This window comes from Mytilus galloprovincialis, chromosome 2 (genome assembly GCF_965363235.1).
Source record: "Mytilus galloprovincialis chromosome 2, xbMytGall1.hap1.1, whole genome shotgun sequence".
Taxonomy (NCBI): Eukaryota; Metazoa; Mollusca; class Bivalvia; order Mytilida; family Mytilidae; genus Mytilus; species Mytilus galloprovincialis.
The window spans coordinates 23,299,114-23,322,245 of NC_134839.1; the positions used below are offsets into that span (position 1 = coordinate 23,299,114).

General features: G+C 33.2%; 1 protein-coding gene across 6 annotated transcripts in view; it reads right to left on the reverse strand.

Moving 5' to 3' along the window:
* The window catches only part of LOC143063172 (uncharacterized), an 84,419-nt gene that overhangs the window by 45,608 nt on the left and 15,679 nt on the right, over window positions 1-23,132 (reverse strand). For 4 of the 6 annotated variants that reach the window (XM_076235160.1, XM_076235161.1, XM_076235162.1 and 1 more), the window contains exons 4-11: window positions 19,872-19,936; window positions 18,977-19,160; window positions 15,890-16,113; window positions 12,419-12,547; window positions 10,602-10,622; window positions 9,592-9,689; window positions 9,049-9,118; window positions 8,605-8,746 (exon numbers count right to left, since the gene is read on the reverse strand). In XM_076235160.1, the coding sequence (XP_076091275.1) occupies window positions 8,605-8,746; window positions 9,049-9,118; window positions 9,592-9,689; window positions 10,602-10,622; window positions 12,419-12,547; window positions 15,890-16,113; window positions 18,977-19,160; window positions 19,872-19,936 (933 nt within the window). The remainder of the gene's footprint in view (window positions 1-8,604; window positions 8,747-9,048; window positions 9,119-9,591; window positions 9,690-10,601; window positions 10,623-12,418; window positions 12,548-15,889; window positions 16,114-18,976; window positions 19,161-19,871; window positions 19,937-23,132) is intronic. The other 2 variants (XM_076235164.1, XM_076235163.1) reach the window with 1 other exon arrangement.

Sequence of the window (23,132 nt, forward strand, 5' to 3'; positions counted from 1 at the left end):
TCGCCGTTCATTGGCTTGTTCAACCATGCAGATAATGTAAATTATGTAAATTATAAATCTATCAGCTGTCAAAAATATTGATCTACGCATCACATCGATGTTTTGACATCGACTTCCGGTTTAGTTTCTTGTCAAAACAACGGCTCAAAACAATGTCATATCATAAATCTTCTAGGCAAAATGATGTTTCTGAGACTCAGGGAATACAATCAGGACGCGTCCCAGGGACTCACGGGTTTAAAAAATGATGCGTCCAGCTCGATTCCCATGCGTCCAGGACGCGTATACGCGTCTTAACGAGAACCCTGAGATCCCAACACAAAATCAGAACATGTATTACTGTCATAGAATGCCTGACAATTAAAATCACTTCGACATTTATAACAAGAGTGCACACGCTGAAATGTCTCGCCTTCTATACTAATCATTGATATTATGTTGATAGTCCTAAGTATAAAGCTAAGCTTTATTACAACTGTCACATAAACTTAACATTAACCAAGATAACTAAACAAAGACCAATGAACCTTGAAAAAGAGGTCCAGGTCAGATGAACCATATCAGGCAGACAGGTACAGCTAACAATGCTTCTATACAACATATATAGTTCAGTGCTCTAGCTAGAAATCAAAAGGGGCAGGGTGCCAGTGGAGGGCAGGGCACTTTTTATGATAAGAAAAGGCACTGCTTATTTATTTGTCTACGTTTCTGTGTGTATCACGAGTTAACGAATCTCTTTTTTTTTTTTTACTGTATATGTTGGTTTTTTTTAAATAAAGATGCTTTTCAACTATTGTCTTTATTTCATTGTTTGTGTAGTTATGAATGATATAGTACATCTTCATCAACATATTATGTTTTTACAGTTTAACTTAACTCTACCCATTATCAAAGAATATGTGTTTATTTGTTTTTATCTATATAGGAATTATAGCTTTTAATACTTCATATAATCAGAAACTGAGAGCATTACTAATTTATCAATGTTTAGAACATGGATTGCTAAAAGTATAATTATCAAGTAGAAATTGCAATATATATTTTTTAATATGTTCAAAGACAGTTAATATCTTTAAGGTAACATTATTATGTTATTATATATTCAATTGGTAATTTATTCCTTTTTTTTATACTAGATAATATTTTTAGAGCACAAATTTGTAATAAGCTAAAACAGGGGAAGTAACTCCAAAATCAATTTCCACCACGTTTTGATTAATTAAAAACTGTGCTTGTAGTGCGGTGACTGAAGGCAGATTTTTTGGAATTTAATCTCCCCACCGAACACACACCTACATAATATATCATTGGAAAGAGAAGATCGTGTACTATAATAATATGCCTGTCGTCAGGACTTGATATGGTCACATTTTTTTAAAATTGAGGTCAAAGGTCATATGTAAAAATCTGTGAAAGTTTGGGAGGGTTTCAATTTTGACATTTTTCTCTATTTCTAAACTCTACCTATATATAAATGATACTGTTTTGGCTTTAGTAATGTTTGTTTTTATACATAAACCTTAATCATTGAGATTTTTTTATCAAAAAAAATCCTAAAACGACGTTTTATAAACAAAACTTCAAAAATCAAGTTTTCAACCTATAAAATGTTTAGAGCACCTTAACCTTATGAAAAATATCAATTTCAGGTAAAAATCAAGTATCATGTAGGACAATACTTTAAAATTATTTTTTAAACTATCATAGTGGGTGAGTCATCAAACCAAAGCCATAGAACACTACAGTCAAATATGACCTCAAATTGAATTTGCGGATACTTCAGTTTTTTTTATAGACTACTGGTTGCTTTTGTTTCTTTTCACAATTATTACTGCTACCATAGTATTATCTTTTGTTGTGTATTTAACTCTGGTTAATATCTATTACATTATAGGTTTTGTAACTATATCCCCCCTTTTATTCCTTGCAACATACCCCAAACTTCAAAAGTATTCCATATAAAAAAAGAAGATGTGATATGAATGCAAATGAGACAACTCTCCAAATGAGACCAAATGAGACATAAAACAATTATAGGTCCCGTACGGGCTTCAACAATGAGTAAAGTTCATACTGCATAGTCTTCAATTCCCGAAATGAATAATGTAAAACAAACAAAAAATGTAACGACCTGATTAATGTACAAAATAATTAAGAAAGAAACAAATATAGAATATAGAAACAAACGACAAACACTGCATTACCGTCTCGTGACTTGAAACAGACACATACAGATATAGGCGGGGTTTAACTTTTTAAGGGCACGCCAAAACTCCACTAACCTCGGGACTGGAACCGTGTGTACCAGTGCAACAAGCTTTATACCAAATCAACCGTTATCTCCATCATCTTCATTTTAATCAACCGTCACAAGACATGTTTTAATATTTCTACACATTTCACTCATTGCCACAGGTCTGCAAATGAAAGGTTCTGCTCAAAGCAAACACGTTATTTTGAGTTTTTCTTTACAAGTACAGACAAGGTATTGTAGGAAGTCCGAAGACATTTGTTCCTAAAAAATACCAGCTTCAAACCATCCCTATCAAGTCATCCAAGATTGTAAAAGAGATCTAAAAGGGGGTTTAGGAAGGTGTGATGACATCCATATGCTTGTCTGCAAAGATGCTGGGGAAACATTATACGAGACGTACACACTATCTTGAATTCGCTCAATTTCATGGTTGGCAACACATTAGATAGCGTCGCACTTTACTTAAAGTAGCATAAAATTGGCATTCAATGTTTCAACAAGGTGTTATGAACTCATGGTACATTTGTAAAGCCAATCCTAAATGAAAAGGAGTAAAACAAAAAGCGATTGCCGCAACAATCGCTTAGCATTTCCACAATTTCTCTGGTGCCATTTCCTGATAATAGTCTTGGCTGTGTGCATTTTCATTGAGTAACCATAGAATGAATTGCAATAAATACGAAGGCATTGGCTGAATTAAGAAGGAAGAGACAATTCATCCGAAGTTGGGTAGTCTTCTTTAGAGTTTCGATGTCTTTTCTAAGTAAACTTGCAGCGGAATGAAGTATCTGTCTGTTATTTGTGTCTATTTCAGTTGACATTGAGATTTTGAGGTCAGTTTTCAATTGACTAGAAGCTTATATGGCATCTTAAATAGTTATTTTGCTACTAAATATTATGTTATATTTGCCTTGAACTTGTTGAAGTTGTTTGACAACTGAATTTCTATAGAAATAAATTAGTTTAGACTGCATTTTACATGTAGAATATTTTAAATTAGAATCAGCCGGAAGAAATTATCTAAATTTACCGAGTAACGGTGTCATGAGAAATGACCATTAAATCGTTGTCAATAGCCAAAATAAAATTACTAAAAGCAGTATCGTGTTTTGAGATATCTGCTTCCACGGGTTTGCATTTTTTTTCTTTTTTTTACGTTTTTAGCAAATAATTTGTAATGCAACCAAAATGACAGAGTGATTGAAGTTTAAAAGATGGACGGGAAACTATTTCAACTTTAACTTTATCTGACACGGATAAAACATTTTTAATACGCTCATCTAATTCAAACTTGAGTAATGTTTTACCTTTCTAAAATGTTTTGTTGCAACAAAATATACAATCGCTCCAGTTTAACGACTGCATTCTAGAACGTGTACAAATACCCGAAACCGAGGGACAACAGTCAGATAATTGTATGTCGTCATTAAATATTAGACTAGAAGCTTCCTCGCTCTAAAAGGGGGAACAAATATGTTTACTTGTGTAAGTTTTGTAGCATGAACGATGATAAACTGCCTGCACGGAGTTCTTCAAATTAACAGCTATTGCATGAAACAGCTTGATGTTCACCTCATTCAATCTTTTATGCAATGCAGATACAAAAATCGACTTCCCTAAACTGGTAAATTGACTCAAAATTTCAATCGAGGTTTTTTTTTGGCATATTATGCACTGCATAAAATGTAACGACTTTTGTCTTTTCTTTGAACTTAATGGAGCAAGTTGCAAAGGACTTGACATATCACGGAATATTTACTGAAACTATCCGTCAATTATTTTGATTTTACAATAAGACTTTTCTGACAAAGTATATTTGATGTTTTATAACGAAAAAACATAGAATATAAACATATACAAACAAAGTATGTGGCATATATCAGTGCACTTTAATTGAAAATATGTGTATATAATAGCGAAAAAGGTAGTAATTTCATATATCATTTGAGAGCAAATTATTGACTAATACACAAAATGTGACGGAAGGCAAGTGATTGAGTTCCGTGTTGAAATTGAAGATATTTACTCCATTCTCTTTCCATTGATTTCTTAAGATTTTTTTCATATTTTGGTTCCGAAATTTTTATCACTAATTAGTTTTATTAAATATTATATGCTTAAAATATTATGGGATAATTCTTATTACTACTATGAAGAGGAAACTAAAGTTTGAGTCTGAATTTGCAATTAAAATTACCTCAATTTTAAATAGTCTAAACTTCGCAAATTTTATAGATTAGAAGAAAATAAAATACTGAATGGAATATTTTGACATATAAAAATAGCTTCAGGAAAAACCATTTCAATTAAATGTAAGCAAACATACACATTTTTTTCATTTTGAAAAAGGGGGGTTGAAACTCTCCAATATACTACCAGTCATTAAAACGACTTTTTAGAAAAAAGTGACCGTACGAAATTCTGACGACAGGGCAAAAACTAAAGAATACATATTTGTCCTTAAGTTAAGACCATTTTTAGCCGTGTGTTATTTGGGGAGATTAAACTCACGATCTAGACGACTTTTTACACTTCTGTCACCGCACTATTGTCGCTAACAAGTTGAGATGGAAGACATTTCTGTAAAGGCATAGTTTTATTTTGATGACTTAAATTCAACTCTAAAGTCATGAAAGTCTTCATTTATATACGCTCTTCCATTGTGACTTGGAGATCGAAAATGCCGACCCAAGCTAAACACACTCGCTGACACATTCATCAAAAGTATGACAAAAAGATACATTGTCCTAATTAAATTACCTAGTTATTAACACCTTTGAAGTCTTTATCATTGTAATTGATTGTAATGACATGATTAACCTGGGGGCAATCACACAGGTGTCATATATGTAATTAACTTGGAGATCAGAAATCGATGAAACAAAATTTTACCAAAACGGCACAAGATAATTTTGGAAAAAGACGTCAGGGCAGAAGGGCGCGAATGAAGGCAAACAGGGCGCGGCTGAGGGCACCCAGGGCGCGGCACCCTTCTATTTTGGGCTAGCGAGACCACTGTAGTTGACACATTACTTATAGTTTAAGAAAAATAGACCAAAACACAAAAACTTAACACTGTGCAATGAACCGTGAAAATGAGGTCACGGTTAAATAAAACCTGCTCGACTGACGTAAAGATCATAAAATATTTCCATACACCAAATATAGTTGACCTATGGCATATAGCATTAGATAAAAAGACCAAAACTCAAAAACTTAACTTTGACCACTGAACCATGAAAATGAGGTCAAGGTCACATGACATGTGCCAGCTAGACATGTACACTTAACAATCATTCCATACAACAAATATAGTAGACCTATTGCATATGGTATGAGAAAAACAGACCAAAACACAAAAAATTAACTATAACCACTGAACCATGAAAATGAGGTCAAGGTCAGATGACACCTGCCAGTTGGACATGTACACCTTACAGTCCTTCCATACACCGAATATACTAGCCCTATTGCTTATAGTATCTGAGATATGGACTTGACCACCAAAACTTAACCTTGTTCACTGATCCATGAAATGAGGTCGAGGTCAAGTGAAAACTGTCTGACACGAGGACCTTGCAAGGTACGCACATATCAAATATAGTTATCCTATTACTTATAATAAGAGATAATTCAACATTACAAAAAATTTGAACTTTTTTTTCAAGTGGTCACTGAACCATGAAAATGAGGTCAAGGACACTGGACATGTGACTGACGGAAACTTCGTAACATGAAGCATCTATATACAAAGTATGAAGCATCCAGGTCTTCCACCTTCTAAAATTTAAAGCTTTTAAGAAGTGAGCTAACGCCGCCGCCGACAGATCACTATCCCTATGTCAAGCTTTCTGCAACAAAAGTTGCAGGCTCGACAAAAAGGGACAATCACAGGACACTTCGAGATAAAGCTATTACTTAGCAGTGTAAAATAGCATAAAAAGCCTAAAAAGGACATGTTTTCATGTACCACATATGAAGGCATATGACATGCAAAGCGCATAAGGTATTTCCTCAATAAGATTGTATTGTGTTATGAGGAATTTTGTCACTCCCTGATCTAAATTTGATAAATAAATACACAGAACAAAGAGAAATGCAATTGGAAAAGACACTTCCCTTTCATCAGGGACATATATTTATCTGCTTTCATCAATCTACATTGACATTGAACTCCTTGTAACACATTTAATTTAAATTAAAACAGCAAGAATTAATACCAAATTATGAAACGATCTGCATACATGGTTAGTATAATACTATTATATAGAGTAACGTCATTGTTTGTTTCTCTCCATTTTTGGTAAAAAAAAAAACTAGAGGCTCTAAAGAGCCTGTGTCGCTCACCTTGGTCTTGTGCATATTAAACAATGGACACGGATAAATGCATGACATAATTGTGTTTTGGTGATAGTGATGTGTTTGTAGATCTTACTTTACTGAACATTCTTGTTGCTACAATTATCTCTATCTATAATGAACTTGGCCCAGTAATTACAGTGGAAAATATTTTCTAAAAATTTACAAAAATTTATGAAAAATGTTAAAAATTAAATATAAAGGGCAATAATTCCTTAAGGGGTCAATTGACTATTTTGGTCATGCAATCTTATTTGTAGATCTTATTTTGCTGAACGTTATTGCTGTATACAGTTTATCTCTATCTATAATAATATTCAAGATAATTACAAAAAACGGCAAAATTTCCTTAAAATTACCAATTCAGGACAGTAACCTAACAACGGGTTGTCCGATCCATGTGAAAACATCAGGGCAGATAGATCTTGACCTGATAAACAATTAAACCCTGTCAGACTTTCTCTTAATGCTTCGGTTTTTGAGTTATAAGCCAAAAACTGCATTTTACCCCTATGTTCTATTATTAGCCGTGGCAGCCATTTTGGTTGATTGGCCAGGTCACGCCACACATTTTTTAAACAAGTTACCCCAATGATGATTGTGGCCAAGTTTAGTTCAATTTGGCCCAGTAGTTTCAGAGGAGAAGATTTTTGTAAAAGAAAAAATGGTTAAAAATTGACTATAAAGGGCAATAACTCCTAAAGGGGTCAACTGACCATTTTGGTCATGCTAACTTTTTTGTAAATCTTACTTTGCTGAACATTATTGCTGTTTACAGTTTATCTCTATCTATAATAATATTCAAGATAATAACCAAAAACAGCAAAATTTCCTTAAAAATACCAATTCAGGGGCAGCAACCGAACAACGGGTTGTCCGATTCATCTGAAAATTTCGGGGCAGATAGATCTTGACCTGATAAACAATTTAACCCCCATGTCAGATTTGCTCTAAACGCTTTGGTTTTTGAGTTATAAGCCAAAAACTGCATTTTACCCCTATGTTCTATTTTTAGCTATGGCGGCCATCTTGGTAGGTTGGCAGGGTCCCGCCACACATTTTTTAAACTAGATATCCCAAAAATGATTGTGGCCAAGTTTGGATTAATTTGGCCCAGTAGTTTCAGAGGAGAAGATTTTTGTAAAAGATTACTAAGATTTACGAAAAATGGTTAAAAATTGAATATAAAGGTCAATAACTCCTAAAGGGGTCAACTGACCATTTTGGTCATGTTGACTTATTTGTAAATCTTACTTTGCTGAACATTATTGCTGTTTACAGTTTATCTCTATCTATAATAATATTCAAGATAATAGCCAAAAACAGCAAAAATTCCCTAAAATTACCAGTTCAGGGGCAGCAACCCAATAACAGGTTGTCCGATTCATCTGAAAATTTGAGGGCAGATAGATCTTGACCTGATAAACAATTTTACCCCATGTCAAATTTGCTCTAACTGCTTTGGTTTTTGAGTTATAAGCCAAAAACTGCATTTTACCCCTATGTTCTATTTTTAGCCATGGCGGCCATCTTGGTTGGTTGGCCGGGTCACGCCACACATTTTTAAAACTAGATACCCCAATGATGATTGTGGCCAAGTTTGGTTTAATTTGGCCCAGTAGTTTCAGAGGAGAAGATTTTTGTAAAAGTTAACGACGACGGACGACGGACGCCAAGTGATGGGAAAAGCTCACTTGGCCCTTCGGGCCAGGTGAGCTAAAAACAGTATTAATTCCAATTTTTATATTTAATTTTTTTTTCGACCTCCTACCCTATATTTTTTCATTATTTTTATTTTGTTTTTTTTTTCGACCTCCTACCCTTCCTTAAATTTTAAGAAGAATCCCGTAAACCAACTAATAAAAAAAAAGTGGCCTTACGAAATATTTTTATTGTGTGTTTGAAATCTTTACTGACTATTTCTGGTTGTAGTGTATAACATGCAAGACAACAACTTATTACTGTTTTCATTGGTAAGGGAGATAACTCACTTGTCTGATCCACTGCTGCCATCCCCACCTCCACCACCATCACCAGGAACAGGGGAGGTAACTACATCTCCTTCAGCTGATTGTCTCATGGCTATTGACATCTGTGTACCAGATGATTCCTGCTGACTGGTTCCTTCCACACCTTATTTAAAGATAATTGAAATTAACTTTGTCTGTAAGAGATCTATATATTTCCTAATTCTAAAAAATATTACTTTTAACTTCTGAAATCTGGTAGTTACTATAGATAAATACTGAGGACTGATAGAAACACATCAACTTATAATTTATCAATAATTTCTATCATTTAAATCAATAACGTTATTTATTTTTTGTTCATGAAATCTTCTCACTTATTGTCAATGCTATTTCATAACAGAATTTATTGACAAAACACATTATGAGTTTTTTTTTCTGTTTGTGTAGCAATGAATGTAAACAAACCTGGCCTGGGTATAGAGGCACGGTTATCTGAACACTGACCCGCTCCTACTTCTCTTTCTAAACCCATAGACTGAAAAAAAAATTCAGTCATTTAATATGTTGTTCAATAAGAATCATTTGATTGTGAAATTAAATGAAACAAAATTTAACCACGTGAATAAATAATGTTTTATGGGTTTACATATATCCAACTGCAAAAGTATTTCCTGAAGTCATGAAAAGTAACAATGTTTTCCCTAACTGAAGTCAAGTAAATTGACAATGTTTTACCTGCCTGAAGTTAAGTAAATAGACAATGTTTTACCTGTCTGAATTCAAGTAAATAGACAATGTTTTACCTGTCTGAAGTCCAGTTAATGGTCAATGTTTTACCTGTCTGAATTCAAGTAAATTGACAATGTTTTACCTGTCTGAAGTCCAGTTAATGGACAATGTTTTTACCTGTCTGAAGTCCAGTAAATGGACAATGTTTTACCTGTCTGAAGTCCAGTTAATGGACAATGTTTTACCTGTCTGAAGTCCAGTTAATGGACAATGTTTTACCTGTCTAGCCATTTCAAGTTCATCTTCTGTATCTATCTCACTACTTTGTCCAGTCTGCTTTCCCTCCACATCCCTTAAATCATCATTACTGCCTATTTCTACAGAACAAAACAAATAAAAATAAATTAATTAATGTTGTGCATTATCTTCTTTTTTTAAATATTTTATCTTAACAAATATATTTTTTTTCTTTTTTACTCTATCTGTTTATGCTTTATGTCTGTCACTATCCCTGGTCAAGAAAAAACAAACATGACGTGCTTTTAAAGTCTGTTTGATTGTCATTAAAGTATGGATTGGTAGAATGTTATTGCGTCTTTAAGGCTAAATTTCCATAGACACTGTTAACACTGCCTTATACCAAATGCCCACCAGTGTTAATTTGTTAATCTGCAGGAGATGATTATTAAGTAGATACTATAATTTTTTATGTTCAATGGACCGTGAAATTGAGTTCAAAATTTCTTACTTGGCATTAAAATTACAAAGACCATATCAGAAGGAACATATGTACTAAGTTTCAAGTTGATTAGACTCCATCAAAAACTACCTTGACCATAGACATTAACCTGAAGCGGGCAGATGGAGGCACAGACAGAAAAACATTTTCTGTAGTGGAGTATAGAAATTGCTCAACTCGTCACTGTCAATCTGCTGATCAAATATTAAATCATTCTGTTCATAAGTACCTGAGATCAAGTGTGTCAGCAAATGTGTTAAGACAAATGGATGGACAAGGTGATAGCAATATAGTCTCCATTTTTAGAGTAAGGGTATAATAAAATATTAATTTTACATAATGCTGTAATATACATATCATATTTAATAAGCAAACTAAGCAACATATTTTATTACACCAATGTACAGCACATAAAAACTTGTTTCCAATAACAAATCTACACTAACTCATTCAATGCATTAAATGGTTGGTTAACTTAAAAAACATTCAAAATTCTATATGTTAATGTTAGAAAAGAAATATTTCATCTACTATTCAACCTTTAACTTACCTTTCACAGGTAAATGGCGTCCTTTAAAAATGGTGAAGAATGTGGCTTTTTACTGTATACGTTATATAGTAATTACAGGAAGTATACTGGGATATATATGGGACAATGAAATAAATAAATGAGATAAATAATGAGGTAGATGTCCATGGGACACAGATGGTGACCCCCCCCCTTTTTAAAAATCTGTATCCAGTGGACGTTTACCTAACTCATCATCACTGTTTTTAAGCGTAATTTGACAAAATCGAACCATATGATGATAATTAAGATAGATGTCCATGGAACACAAATAATGACTTCCCCCTTTAGCATATAGCGATATAAAGAGTCATAACTCAATAACGGTAAAAATGATGTGTCCTCATTTAAACTTGATCTGCTTTTTGTGGAAATATTTTTTTTTTACAGTACCATAATTATTTTTAAAGTCTTAAAATTTCAGTAATTTGTGATATTATTTTTGAGTATTTTTTTTTTTATCAAATTTTATATTAATCAAGCTAAAAACTAGGCACACAGCATCAAAATCAAAGACTTCCTTCCTTAATATGTCAACTATAATTCAAAGTTGATGAGAATGTGAGGAAAACTGATGAAATAGTTTTGTAGGTCAAAATTTGCTTCTATATAAAATTTCTTGCTTACAGATTTTCTCTGTCTAAGGCCAATTAAAATTAATTGCTAGATTTTCATCCCCGCCCGCCCCTCTGAAATCGTCCCGCCCCGATTTTTTTTATTTAACAAAAATACGATTTCCGGATTTTGTTCATGTCCGTTACCGGGAACCATCGATAATTTCGTTTCATTCAAAACTTCCTGTTTCAAATTTCGTTTTTGTATTTCTTCGAGTAATCAAACGAAAATGATTAAGTCGACATATTCTGCTGCTCTATGATGACAACATCATCTTCCGAGAATAGTGATTGATAACGAGAAGAGCATGAAATATTCGTGTTACGCTGAAACGCAAATTGCGGTAGTCACAAGTGAATCGAAAACCGTGTTTTTTTCTTTATTTATACAATGACTTTGTGACAGGAAATGTGGACTGTGAATGATATCCAAAGCGCAAGAATCGTAGAACAAATTGGTAAAAAAACATGACTGGATTAAACAAATTGACACAAGCACGAACTTATTTGATTTATGACCGTATATTGAAAAAAAAGTCGACAAACACGCATTTTAATTATAACAAGCCCTTGGCTGTTGTTATTTTGTTGACCAACAGCAAACACCCTCTGTAACTGTCCCAATACCTTCAATTTAGTCATTAAACAACAACTACTTTTTGGTTAAGTTCATGTTTTACATCATAATTACTTTCAACACTGAGTTTACATTTTATTCTGTACTCACAATACAGTTTGTACTTGTGTTGCATACAATTGTACCAATACATTTTATTGATTTTATGGGGACTACAAACCATTGCTTATAAAGCAAAATAAATTTGGTGTAGGTATAGTCCAACTGAAGAGAGCATTTCTCTTCTTTTTGATGTATACTATAAATAGGTTTCTAAAGCGGCAATTACATGTATAACAGTGGTTGCCAATCAGGGATTTTTATTTAAGAGTTTAAAAATAGTGTAGAATTCCTTATACAGCATGTATATACATTATACAAGCTTGTTTTCCACTAGCATATACCCCGCGGTATGAAGAACTCGTGACGAGGGTATCATATGAAATAAAATTTAAAAAATAAAATCCTTCCACCCGCCCCATTTTTTTCAAAAATTTGGATGAAAATCTACTAATTAATTTTAGTTGGCCTAATAATGATTTTTAACATAATATTTCAAAACAACATACCATCAAAAAGAGTGACTTTACTAAGACTGGGAAATAACTTGGTATTCTGTGTTAGTTCTGCTCCATCTCCACCGCTAGACATCATTTTAAGATAGATAGAATCTAAAACACCATTATCTTGTGTCACATCTGTAATAGTCAAGTAATATAAAGCACTATTATCAGAATTTCATCTGTAACAGTTAAAATAAGAAAATCCTTTAAAAGGGTACAATACACTTCAAAAACTAGCCTTATTCAGGGGACTATACAGTATGGGTTTTACTCATTGTTGAAGGTTGCACTGTTGCCTATAATTGCTTACATCTACTTTAGTTGATCTTTGGTGGATAGTTCGTCTCATTGGCAATCATAGCACATCTCCTTATTTTTATCGTGCAAATCATTAAGTTTATTCATTCCGTTTACCACTACCTAATATTCTGAGATTTTTTAGACCAAGATCTCACTACCTATAATAGGAAAACTTAAAAATTGAAAAATGAATCATGAATATTATTCACAAATCAAAAGTTGTGCGCCATTCAAAGGTAAATTCAACAATTTAGCTGATGTGGCTTTGCTAGTAAAATCAACATTTTTTAAGAAAATTTTTCTTCTGTTTATAACAGAATTAGCAACTATACGTGAAGTCATATCTGCCATAGACTTGAAACATGCTACTAAAGCTGAACATGCTTCTACCCTGTCTTCCTCTGAATCAGCAACATCAATATAGCTTGCTATCAAAGAGCCATATGAAACACTTCTTAACAATGTCCTAGCTGAGTTGTCAACCTTTTTAAATTCAGCATCCATTTCCTTATGGAAGGAAGGTAAAGAGTGTGAAAACTTTTTACGGTCTACAAAACCTTTTTTCTTATTGCCCATAGTAGATGACAAACCCTTCTCAATATTATCATCAAGCCTTGGAGGGGAACAAAATTCTGTGAAATCTTTTTTCGACACCATAAAAGCCTTATCATCTCTTAGACGAACTGATCTATTTTAAGTCTACCAGACATAGCTTCCTTTTCAACATTCTTGAAAACTTCAACTGTAGTACCCTCTAAAGGTAATTTTAAATTAGTTGATTTACTTGAATTGCCAGGATTTAGTCTTGAAGGCAAATAGGAAGTTCTGACTGAATCTACTTCAGTCTCCTCTGAACAATCTATTTTTAATTTGGTTGTCAATTTATGGAGAAAATTATTCCATTGAACTGGATCGGTAGATCCTGGTGCTCCTTCACTAAACAGAGAAAAGTCTTTTTCATGAGAATGTTGTGACTGAGAGTGGGCATCATTATTATTTTCATCAGAAATAGCTGAACCACCCATACTTATTTCATCCTCGATTTCATGGGAAACAACAGAAATCTGATCATCAGATGGCATAAATTTACTATAGTGGGCCCTTGGCCTAGACAAAGATTGACTCTCCGAAATTTCACATTTCGAGTCAATGGAAGCATGCATTGCATCACTTGCAATAAGGCCTTGTTGTGGTAACAACTTTTTCAATTGCATTTGCACTTGATCTGCTATAAATTTGTTAAATTCAACTGCTTCAAAATGTACTCCCGTACCTTGAGTTTCACGATCATCTGCACTATGATCAGTTCGAACTTTTGATAGTTTGTCATGCTTTGCCGGCGACGCCAATTCACTCAGCTTTGCCGTTTCAAGTTTCCTGCCTGCCTCCTGCACAGAAGGGTTAACGGCACTTGAAGAAAGAGAAAATTTTGACCTCGCTTTCTCCAACATTTTATCAACTAGCGATCGCTTCTCGTCATCCCATTCCCGGCAAATATTGCACGGGAAAGCCTTGTGACAAATACGATGTCTATAGCATTCCTCATGCGTATCTAACACGTTCATACGTGAGGTACACTTTACACAGTTCTTATACTTGTCTTCCATCGCTTCCAACTCACTCGATGTCTATTCTTACCTAATATAATAATAACGATTGCTTTTAAACCAAATACAATCAGGCTGTAGCCATTTTCGCTGAAGGTAAAGTGATCTTCTATTCGGGAGATCGTGAAAGGGAGATAATTTAAAAGTTAGCGATTGCAAGGGGTTACCAAGGGGTAATTGCAAATGTTTTTCAGACAGGTAAGTACAGATTTTGATATAAACTAGATCTTATTGTATGAGGATCTACCTTTCTTATCACAAATCAAAGTGACTAGATCTTATTGTATGAGGATCTACCTTTCTTATCACAAATCAAAGTGACTAGATATTATTGTATAATTATCTACCATTCTTATCACAAATCAAAGTGACTAGATATTATTGTCTGAGGATCTACCTTTCTTATCACAAATCAAAGTGACTAGATATTATTGTATAATTATCTACCATTCTTATCACAAATCAAAGTGACTAGATATTATTGTCTGAGGATCTACCTTTCTTATCACAAATCAAAGTGACTAGATATTATTGTATAATTATCTACCATTCTTATCACAAATCAAAGTGACTAGATATTATTGTCTGAGGATCTACCTTTCTTATCACAAATCAAAGTGACTAGATATTATTGTATGAGGATCTACCATTCTTATCACAAATCAAAGTGACTAGATATTATTGTCTGAGGATCTACCTTTCTTATCACAAATCAAAGTGACTAGATCTTATTGTATGAGGATCTACCTTTCTTATCACATATCAAAGTGACTAGATCTTATTGTATGAGGATCTACCTTTCTTATCACAAATCAAAGTGACTAGATCTTATTGTATGAGGATCTACCTTTCTTATCACAAATCAAAGTGACTAGGTCTTATTGTATGAGGATCTACTTTTCTTATCACAAATCAAAGTGACTAGATCTTATTGTATGATTATCTACCTTTCTTATCACAAATCAAAGTGACTAGATCTTTTTGTATGAGGATCTACCTTTCTTATCACAAATCAAAGTGCTTTCTTATCACAAATCAAAGTGACTAGATCTTTTTGTATGAGGATCTACCTTTCTTATCACAAATCAAAGTGACTAGATCTTATTGTATGATTATCTACCTTTCTTATCACAAATCAAAGTGACTAGATCTTTTTGTATGAGGATCTACCATTCTTATCACAAATCAAAGTGACTAGATATTATTGTATGAGGATCTACCTTTCTTATCACAAATCAAAGTGCCTAGGTCTTATTGTATGAGGATCTACCTTTCTTATCACAAATCAAAGTGACTAGATCTTATTGTATGATTATCTACCTTTCTTATCACAAATCAAAGTGACTAGATCTTTTTGTATGAGGATCTACCTTTCTTATCACAAATCAAAGTGACTAGATCTTATTGTATGATTATCTACCTTTCTTATCACAAATCAAAGTGACTAGATCTTTTTGTATGAGGATCTACCTTTCTTATCACAAATCAAAGTGACTAGATATTATTGTATGAGGATCTACCTTTCTTATTACAGACCAAAGTGACTAGATCTTATTGTATAATTATCTACCTTTCTTATCACACTCTACATCCTCTATACCAGTGTCATCAAAGTCACTGAAATCATCATCTAACTGCATCAGCTCCTCGTCTATGTTGACCTCTGGTACGGTCACATCCCCATCATGCTGATTGCTGAACATTTCCTGAAACACCAGTGACTGTCTGACAGGTCCTTCAGGGACTGGTGCTGGTTTATCTGAAGGCTTCTTTTTAACTGTATCTACATCATGTCTGAAAACATCAGATATTAGAAATGATGTAGATGAAAGAACTAGATGTGTGGGAGAGACAGAACGCCCTTAACTGTACAATAATTGATTGATTCCTTTATTCCATAGCTGGTTATCAGGAATACAAACTTACCATGATCATTTTAGACAGAATTTTAGTGTTTTGAGTCATGGACATGTTATCAAAGAATTTTTATATTCATTTTGTTTTAATGCATATATACAAGTATGCAAATACAGTGGATTCATTATTATTTGTGGGTTACCACTTGCTTAGGCATTACTATTTGTCGGTTACCTTTTTGTGGGTTTAGTGCGTACAGGTTAACCACTTTTTAAATGTTCAACGAATAACAAAGGTGTAGGTCCGTAAAGGGCTGATTTTGGCCTCAAATTTCAGGTTCATCTAACGAAAGATTTTGGACACTTTTTAAACACTTACGTGACTATTTCAATTAATTCAATTAGTTTATGTGAATAATTTTAACTGATTCAGACATTAATAACGCTCTGATTCAAGGTTAAATATGAAAAATCTATCAAATATGCCAAAACAATTCACTTTTCAGATGGTTATTGTCAAGAATGAAAGAGGCCGCATCCGTGTTCATCCTCAACCTTTACATATGTTATGTATTATCATCAAATACAACTTACATTTCAATATTAAGAATGAACACAAATACTGCCACTTTCATTTAAGAAGGAAACCGTCTAAAATTAAACTAAAATGCTAAAATTGTGAAGATTTCAGTAAATTATCATGACTTAATGATGCAAGTACTCGATATATGTGCATTGTATTGTCAAAAACAGCCCATATTTATGTAGCAGAAACATTCATAAACATGTTTAACCCCGCCGCAATTTTGCGCCTGTCCCAAGTCAGGAGCCTCTGGCCTTTGTTAGTCTTGTATGATTTTAAATTTTAGTTTCTTGTGTATAATTCGGAGTTTAGTATGACGTCCATTATCACTGTACTATTATGCATATTTTAGGGGCCAGCTGAAGGACACCTACGGGTACGGGAATTCTCGCTACATTGAAGACCCATTGGTTGCCTTCGGCTGTTGTTTGCTCTATGGTCGGGTGGTTGTCGCTTTGACATATTCACCATTTCCTTTCTCAATTTTACTTTCCAATAAATAACTAAAAGTTTACTTTTTTACAATTTTGTAAAACTGCAATATTTTGGGGCCAAAAAGGGGTCTTACTGAACCTACTCCTTTTATGTAGGCTTGAAAGCAGACTAATACAACACGATAAAATTAAATATCCATACTTGTAAACTATTTTTATTTTATTATTTAAGGACTGCATAAATTTGAATAGTTAAAGCTAATCAAGTTCCAATGTCCCCTGTTTTGCATATATTATAATAAATTGGAACTAGAGGCTCTAAAGAGCCTGTGTCGCTCACCTTGGTCAACATTTAGGACACAGATGGATTCATGACAAAATTGTGTTTTGGTGATTGTGATGTGTTTGTAGATCTTATTTTACTGAACATTCTTGCTACTTACAATTTTCTCTATCTATAATAAACTTGGCCCTTTAGATAAAGAGGAAAATATTTTGTGAAAATTTACAAAAATTTACCAAATTAATGAAAGAAGTTAAAAAACATTAACAACTTGTGAAAAATTTACTATAAAGAGCAATTACTCCTTAAGGGGTCAACTGACCAGTTTGTTCATGTTGACTTATTTTTAAATCTTAATTTGCTGAACATTATTACTGTTTACAGTTTATCTCTATCTATAATAGTATTCAAGATAATAACCAAAAACAGCAAAATTTCTTTAAAAAATACCAATTGGGGGAAGCAACCCAACAACCGGTTGTCTGATTCATCTGAAACTTTCAGAGCAGATAGATATTGACTTGATAAACAATTAAACCCATTGTCAGATTTGCTCTAAATGCTTTGGTTTCAAAAGTTATAAGCCAAAATCTACATTTCACTCCTATGTTCTATTTCTAGCCATGGCGGCCATCTTGGTTTGGTTGGCTGGGTAATCAGACACATTTTTAATACAAGATACCCTAATAATGATTGTGGCTAAATTTGGTTAAATATGACTAAGTAGTTTCAGAGGAAAAGGTTTTTGTAAAAGATAACAAAAACTTACGAAAAATTGGTAAAAATTACTATAAAGGGCAACAACTCCTTAAGAGGTCAACTGACCATTTTGGTCATGTTGACTTATTTGTAGATCTTACTTTGCTGAACATTATTGCTGTTTACAGTTTATCTCTATCTATAATAATATTCAAGAAAATAACCAAAACAGCAAAATTTCCTTAAAATTACCAATTCAGGGGCAGCAACCCAACAACTGGTTGTCCGATTCATCTGAAAATTTCAGGGAAGATAGATCTTGACCTGATAAACAAATTTACCCTGTCAGATTTTTTGAAGCCATGACGGCCATCTTGGTTGGTTGGCCGGGTCACCGGACACATTTTTTAAAATAGATACCCCAATGATGATTGTGGTCAAGTTTGGTTAAATTTGGCCCATTAGTTTCAGAGGAGAAGATTTTTGTAAAAGTTAGCGATGACAAACGACGGATGCCAAGTGATGGGAAAAGCAGACTTGGCCCAAAGGGGCCAAGTGAGCTAAAAAGCTTACAATAGAATTTTTCATATAATTATTATTTCCAAGGGCAAAACTCTTTTAAAATAGTTGGTTGCCATTGATTGCAACTAGACCCAATATTGCTGATATATTACCTCTGATAAGGGTTTGACAAGAAAAGTACATGTGAGAGTGCTTACAATACAAAGATATATATAATTGATATTTCAGAAATTGCTGATATTAGTTTGATATAACAAGAAAAAACAGCATGTTACCAAACCTGAAAAAGGCTGGCTGATTATCACTGATGTGCTGACTGTTTCCCAAGCTGTTTCCTTGACTGGAACTTTGCAAAGTGGTACCAGTCTTATTTTCTGTGCTACTGGATCCTTGAACTGATCTATTTCCAGACTTTGTCTGATCCATACCAGGCATGTATAAATTAAATTCACTACCAGTTAAATCTGGGAAAAAATAGTTTACTTGGTACATAAACTGTAATTAAATGTTTGGTTTATATAAGCAGCAAATATTACATTTAAAAATTCAAACATAAATTCAACTGATATGACATTGATGCTCAATGTGTTTGATTTGTTTTGTTAAAGTTGATTGAGCTCAGGCCGTAACACATATGAGAAAACTAGACTAAAGTTAAGCATGTCATAAGTTCATGATTCTGTCCCAACAGTTACTCAGTGCGATGAAGAGGCAAACTGTATAGAGATCTGTAGATTGTGTGCTGACCTCAACATGTCCTTTTAGTTTGTTGTATTGTTGGGTTGCTGTTTCAAAGTATCACAGCAAGTTTGTAGGTCCTGATATAAATTCAATTATGCAGAATCAGTAAACAGAAAGTTGATGCACATTGGACGTGGAAAAGTATCAAAGGAAGCATGCTAACATGATGCACGATACAAATTTTCAGTAAGCTCTACTTTGTAGTTCTTGAGAAGAATGGGACAAAAAAATGTTCAATGGCCTAAACATGTAAAAGTAATAATGTATAAAACCAGAAAGTTTGAGTAAAGGATGTGAAATGCATCAAACAGTATAGTATTCTCACTAGAAGCTTGATGCCAACTTCATTGGTGGGTGACAGATTGACAGACTCATGGATGGAAGACAGCATACCCACCCTCCTTAAGAGTCTGTTTAAAAATATATTTACTTACCACTCATTGCATCCACCTGAATTAAACCCAATGAAGAATTTCTACTGGCTTCATATCCTCCTGACCTAAAACCAAAATAAGCAAATTTAGACATTTAAATAGGACCAAAGGGTTGAAAGCTAGAAAGGCCTTTATTAAAATCTTGGCAAAACTTGTTGTGAAAGTCACACGTAACAAAAACACCCCTCTTACAAATTCTATACAGATATATACATGATTTCTTTTATCCATATGTACCTTAGCAACATCTTAAATAGTCAGTTGTAGTTGTGTAGGTGGCATTTACAGTACGCCCAGAGAGTTTGTAATCGCGAACTTTTATCACCGATTTCCGGGTGTAGCGGTGTGACACCGCGAATCACGGATTCTACTCCCAATTTCCTCCAAAGATTCTCTCCCAACACCGCATGGCTGTTAATTGGTTTATTGCCCATCGGATGAACTGAAAATTAATGACGCGTGACAACATAATCGGATTAGCCAGATTTATTACCTTTGTACATTTAATCGATCTTGATTGCACCTGTGTGCTTTAAAATACGTTATTTAAATGTCCATTCATTGTCAGATAAAAGTGTGACATTTTTATTTAAAATAAGATAATTATTCTTGTATGTATATATGCCCATGTCATTGTCATATTAAATAAAACGTAAAAACGAATAAAAATACGAATAAAACACTTATTTAGTATTTTCATTATAGTCCGATCAGGTCATAATTTTTGTTTTTTCAACAAAGTTTCAACAAAGATGATTTTACCACAATTAGAACCTTTTATGACCTACTCAGTGAATATCCGGTTCATTAATAAATCAACATTATATAATTAATATCAACTGGCTTAAAACAAAATTTTGTTTTTACGGTAATTTGTCCAATCTAAATCAAACCCTAGAGTTAATTTATCGGACCAACAAGTGAACTCTGTTACTTTCAATTTATTTTGAAATGTAAAATATTATGTTTCACTACCTCGGTAGATTACCGACTTGAAATATTTGAATTTAAAAAAGAAACTGTAAACTATATTCATAAATACTGAGATAATTCCCCGCCCAGACACAACACAATAATCACAACCTTATTTAATTATATGAAGAAATAAAATCATGTGTTTTTTATCTGTTATGATCTGTTATTGATCTTTTATTATTTAAAATAAAATTGGATTGGCGCAATCCGTATTTTACTGCTGTTAAAAGTCCTCGGCGAAATATAAAAAGAAGTATTTCAACAATTTATACTATAGAATATTAAAATGAAATTATATCGTACAAGAAAGAAATATGTAAAAAAAAATGTGGATCGGATTTTTACGATCGACACATTTTCACAGATTTTTAACCCCGCCACATTGTTTATGTATGTGCCTGTCTCAAGTCAGGAGCCTGTATATTCAGTGGTTGTCGTTTGTTTGTGTGTTACATAATTATATTTGTTTTTTGTTCATTTTTTTACATAAACAAGGCCGTTAATTTTCTCGTTTGAATTGTTTTACATTGTCTTATCGGGGTCTTTTATAGGTGACTATGCGGTATGGGCTTTGCTCATTGTTGAATGCCGTACGGCGACCTATAGTTGTTAATGTGTCATTTTGGTCTTTTGTGGATAGTTGTCTAATTGGCAATCATACCTCATCTTCTTTTTTATATTATACCTATTAATATGATACCCCTTTAGTTTTTTCATAAATGTCAGTTATATGATTGAGAAGTCATTCAATATAATTCTTTGAATAAGCGAAGGATGTGGCATACGCTCATGGTGCAGCTGTTCATTCAAATTTTACAAAAATCTCTGCTGGTGTGCACTTTGTTGTAGGTCTGGGGATGATATTAAATTATTGCAAAAATACATGCTGTATTCCTAAATAATTTAATATCGAGTAATTTTTTCGTGTATTGTTTTGTTAATTCAATACCGGAATACTTTAAAATCCTGATGTCCGACGAGAACAACCAACCTTCAAAAATGTAGCTGCAATCCTCGGCGACAAAATAAGGAATCAAACGCATTCTCAAAATATCCTAGATTAATCGGTCCTCTGACTGCTTTAAAGGACTTGTTGGAATCAGAAATCCTAATAAATTAAGGGGGCCGTCAAACAGAATAACCGCGGACTAGGATAGAACCACAATATTAGTGATAATAGATAGAACAGTTTTCTCATTGACAAAGTTTAACTACATTTCCCTTTTTATAGTTATATAATTACATTAGATGATGTATGTTTCATTATAATACTTTATTTTGATTGGCTGAATACACATCACGTGTTATTCCGTAGGCAATTGCATCACTCAATAAAACTTTTCGTTCATAACACGTGGTCCAACAAAAAACTGCACTGGTGAATAAAATACAAAAATTATAAAATTCTTATTTTCATGATCATAGACAAAAATTTAATTATAAGTATTGAATGCTTCTTTTTGTAACTTTATAGGGTTGTAAAAGCGTTGACTGTGCGCACATTTATGAAGCGCTTCCGCGCTTCATACAAAATGTACTTCGGTCAACGCTTTTACACCCCAATTTATTTACAAAAAGAAACAACAACAACAAAAACAACAACATTTGTAAAACAAGACATCCCGGTGAACTAAAACAACAACAACATTTTCCAATCAAGATATCTTACTTAATGAACCATAACAACAACAAAATTTGTCAATCAATATATCATCATGAACAACAACAACATTTGTCAATCAAAATATCCTAATGAAGAACAACAACATCATTTGTAAATCAAGATATCCCCATGAACAACAACAACAACATTTGCCAGTCAAGATATCCCAATGAACAGCAGCAACAACATTTGTAAATCAAGATATCCACATAAACAACAACAACATTTGTTAATCAAGGTATCCCGATGAGCTAATTAGATTGATTCTCCTCAAGTTTTTATTTCATGGTAATATTTACAGTCTAGGATATCTGTTATCCATGTTTATCAGTACACTTAAGTTTCGACATCAAAAATCAGATTTATGTCTGCAAGTTTGAGCACATTAAAGTTACTTCATTATAGTTTTAATGTAATTGTTTTGAAGAGTTAACTTATTTACGTTCAAGGAGGTTATATGAGAAGGTCTCATATAACCTCCTTGTTTGTATACAGTAAATATATTTTGTTTGCATGTGCCACTCCCAGTTAGCTAATCTGTTATTTAATACTTGTTGTTTGTTGTTGTCACGGTATCATATTTTTTTCTCTTTTACTCGATCTGAATATGAATCAGGCAGTTA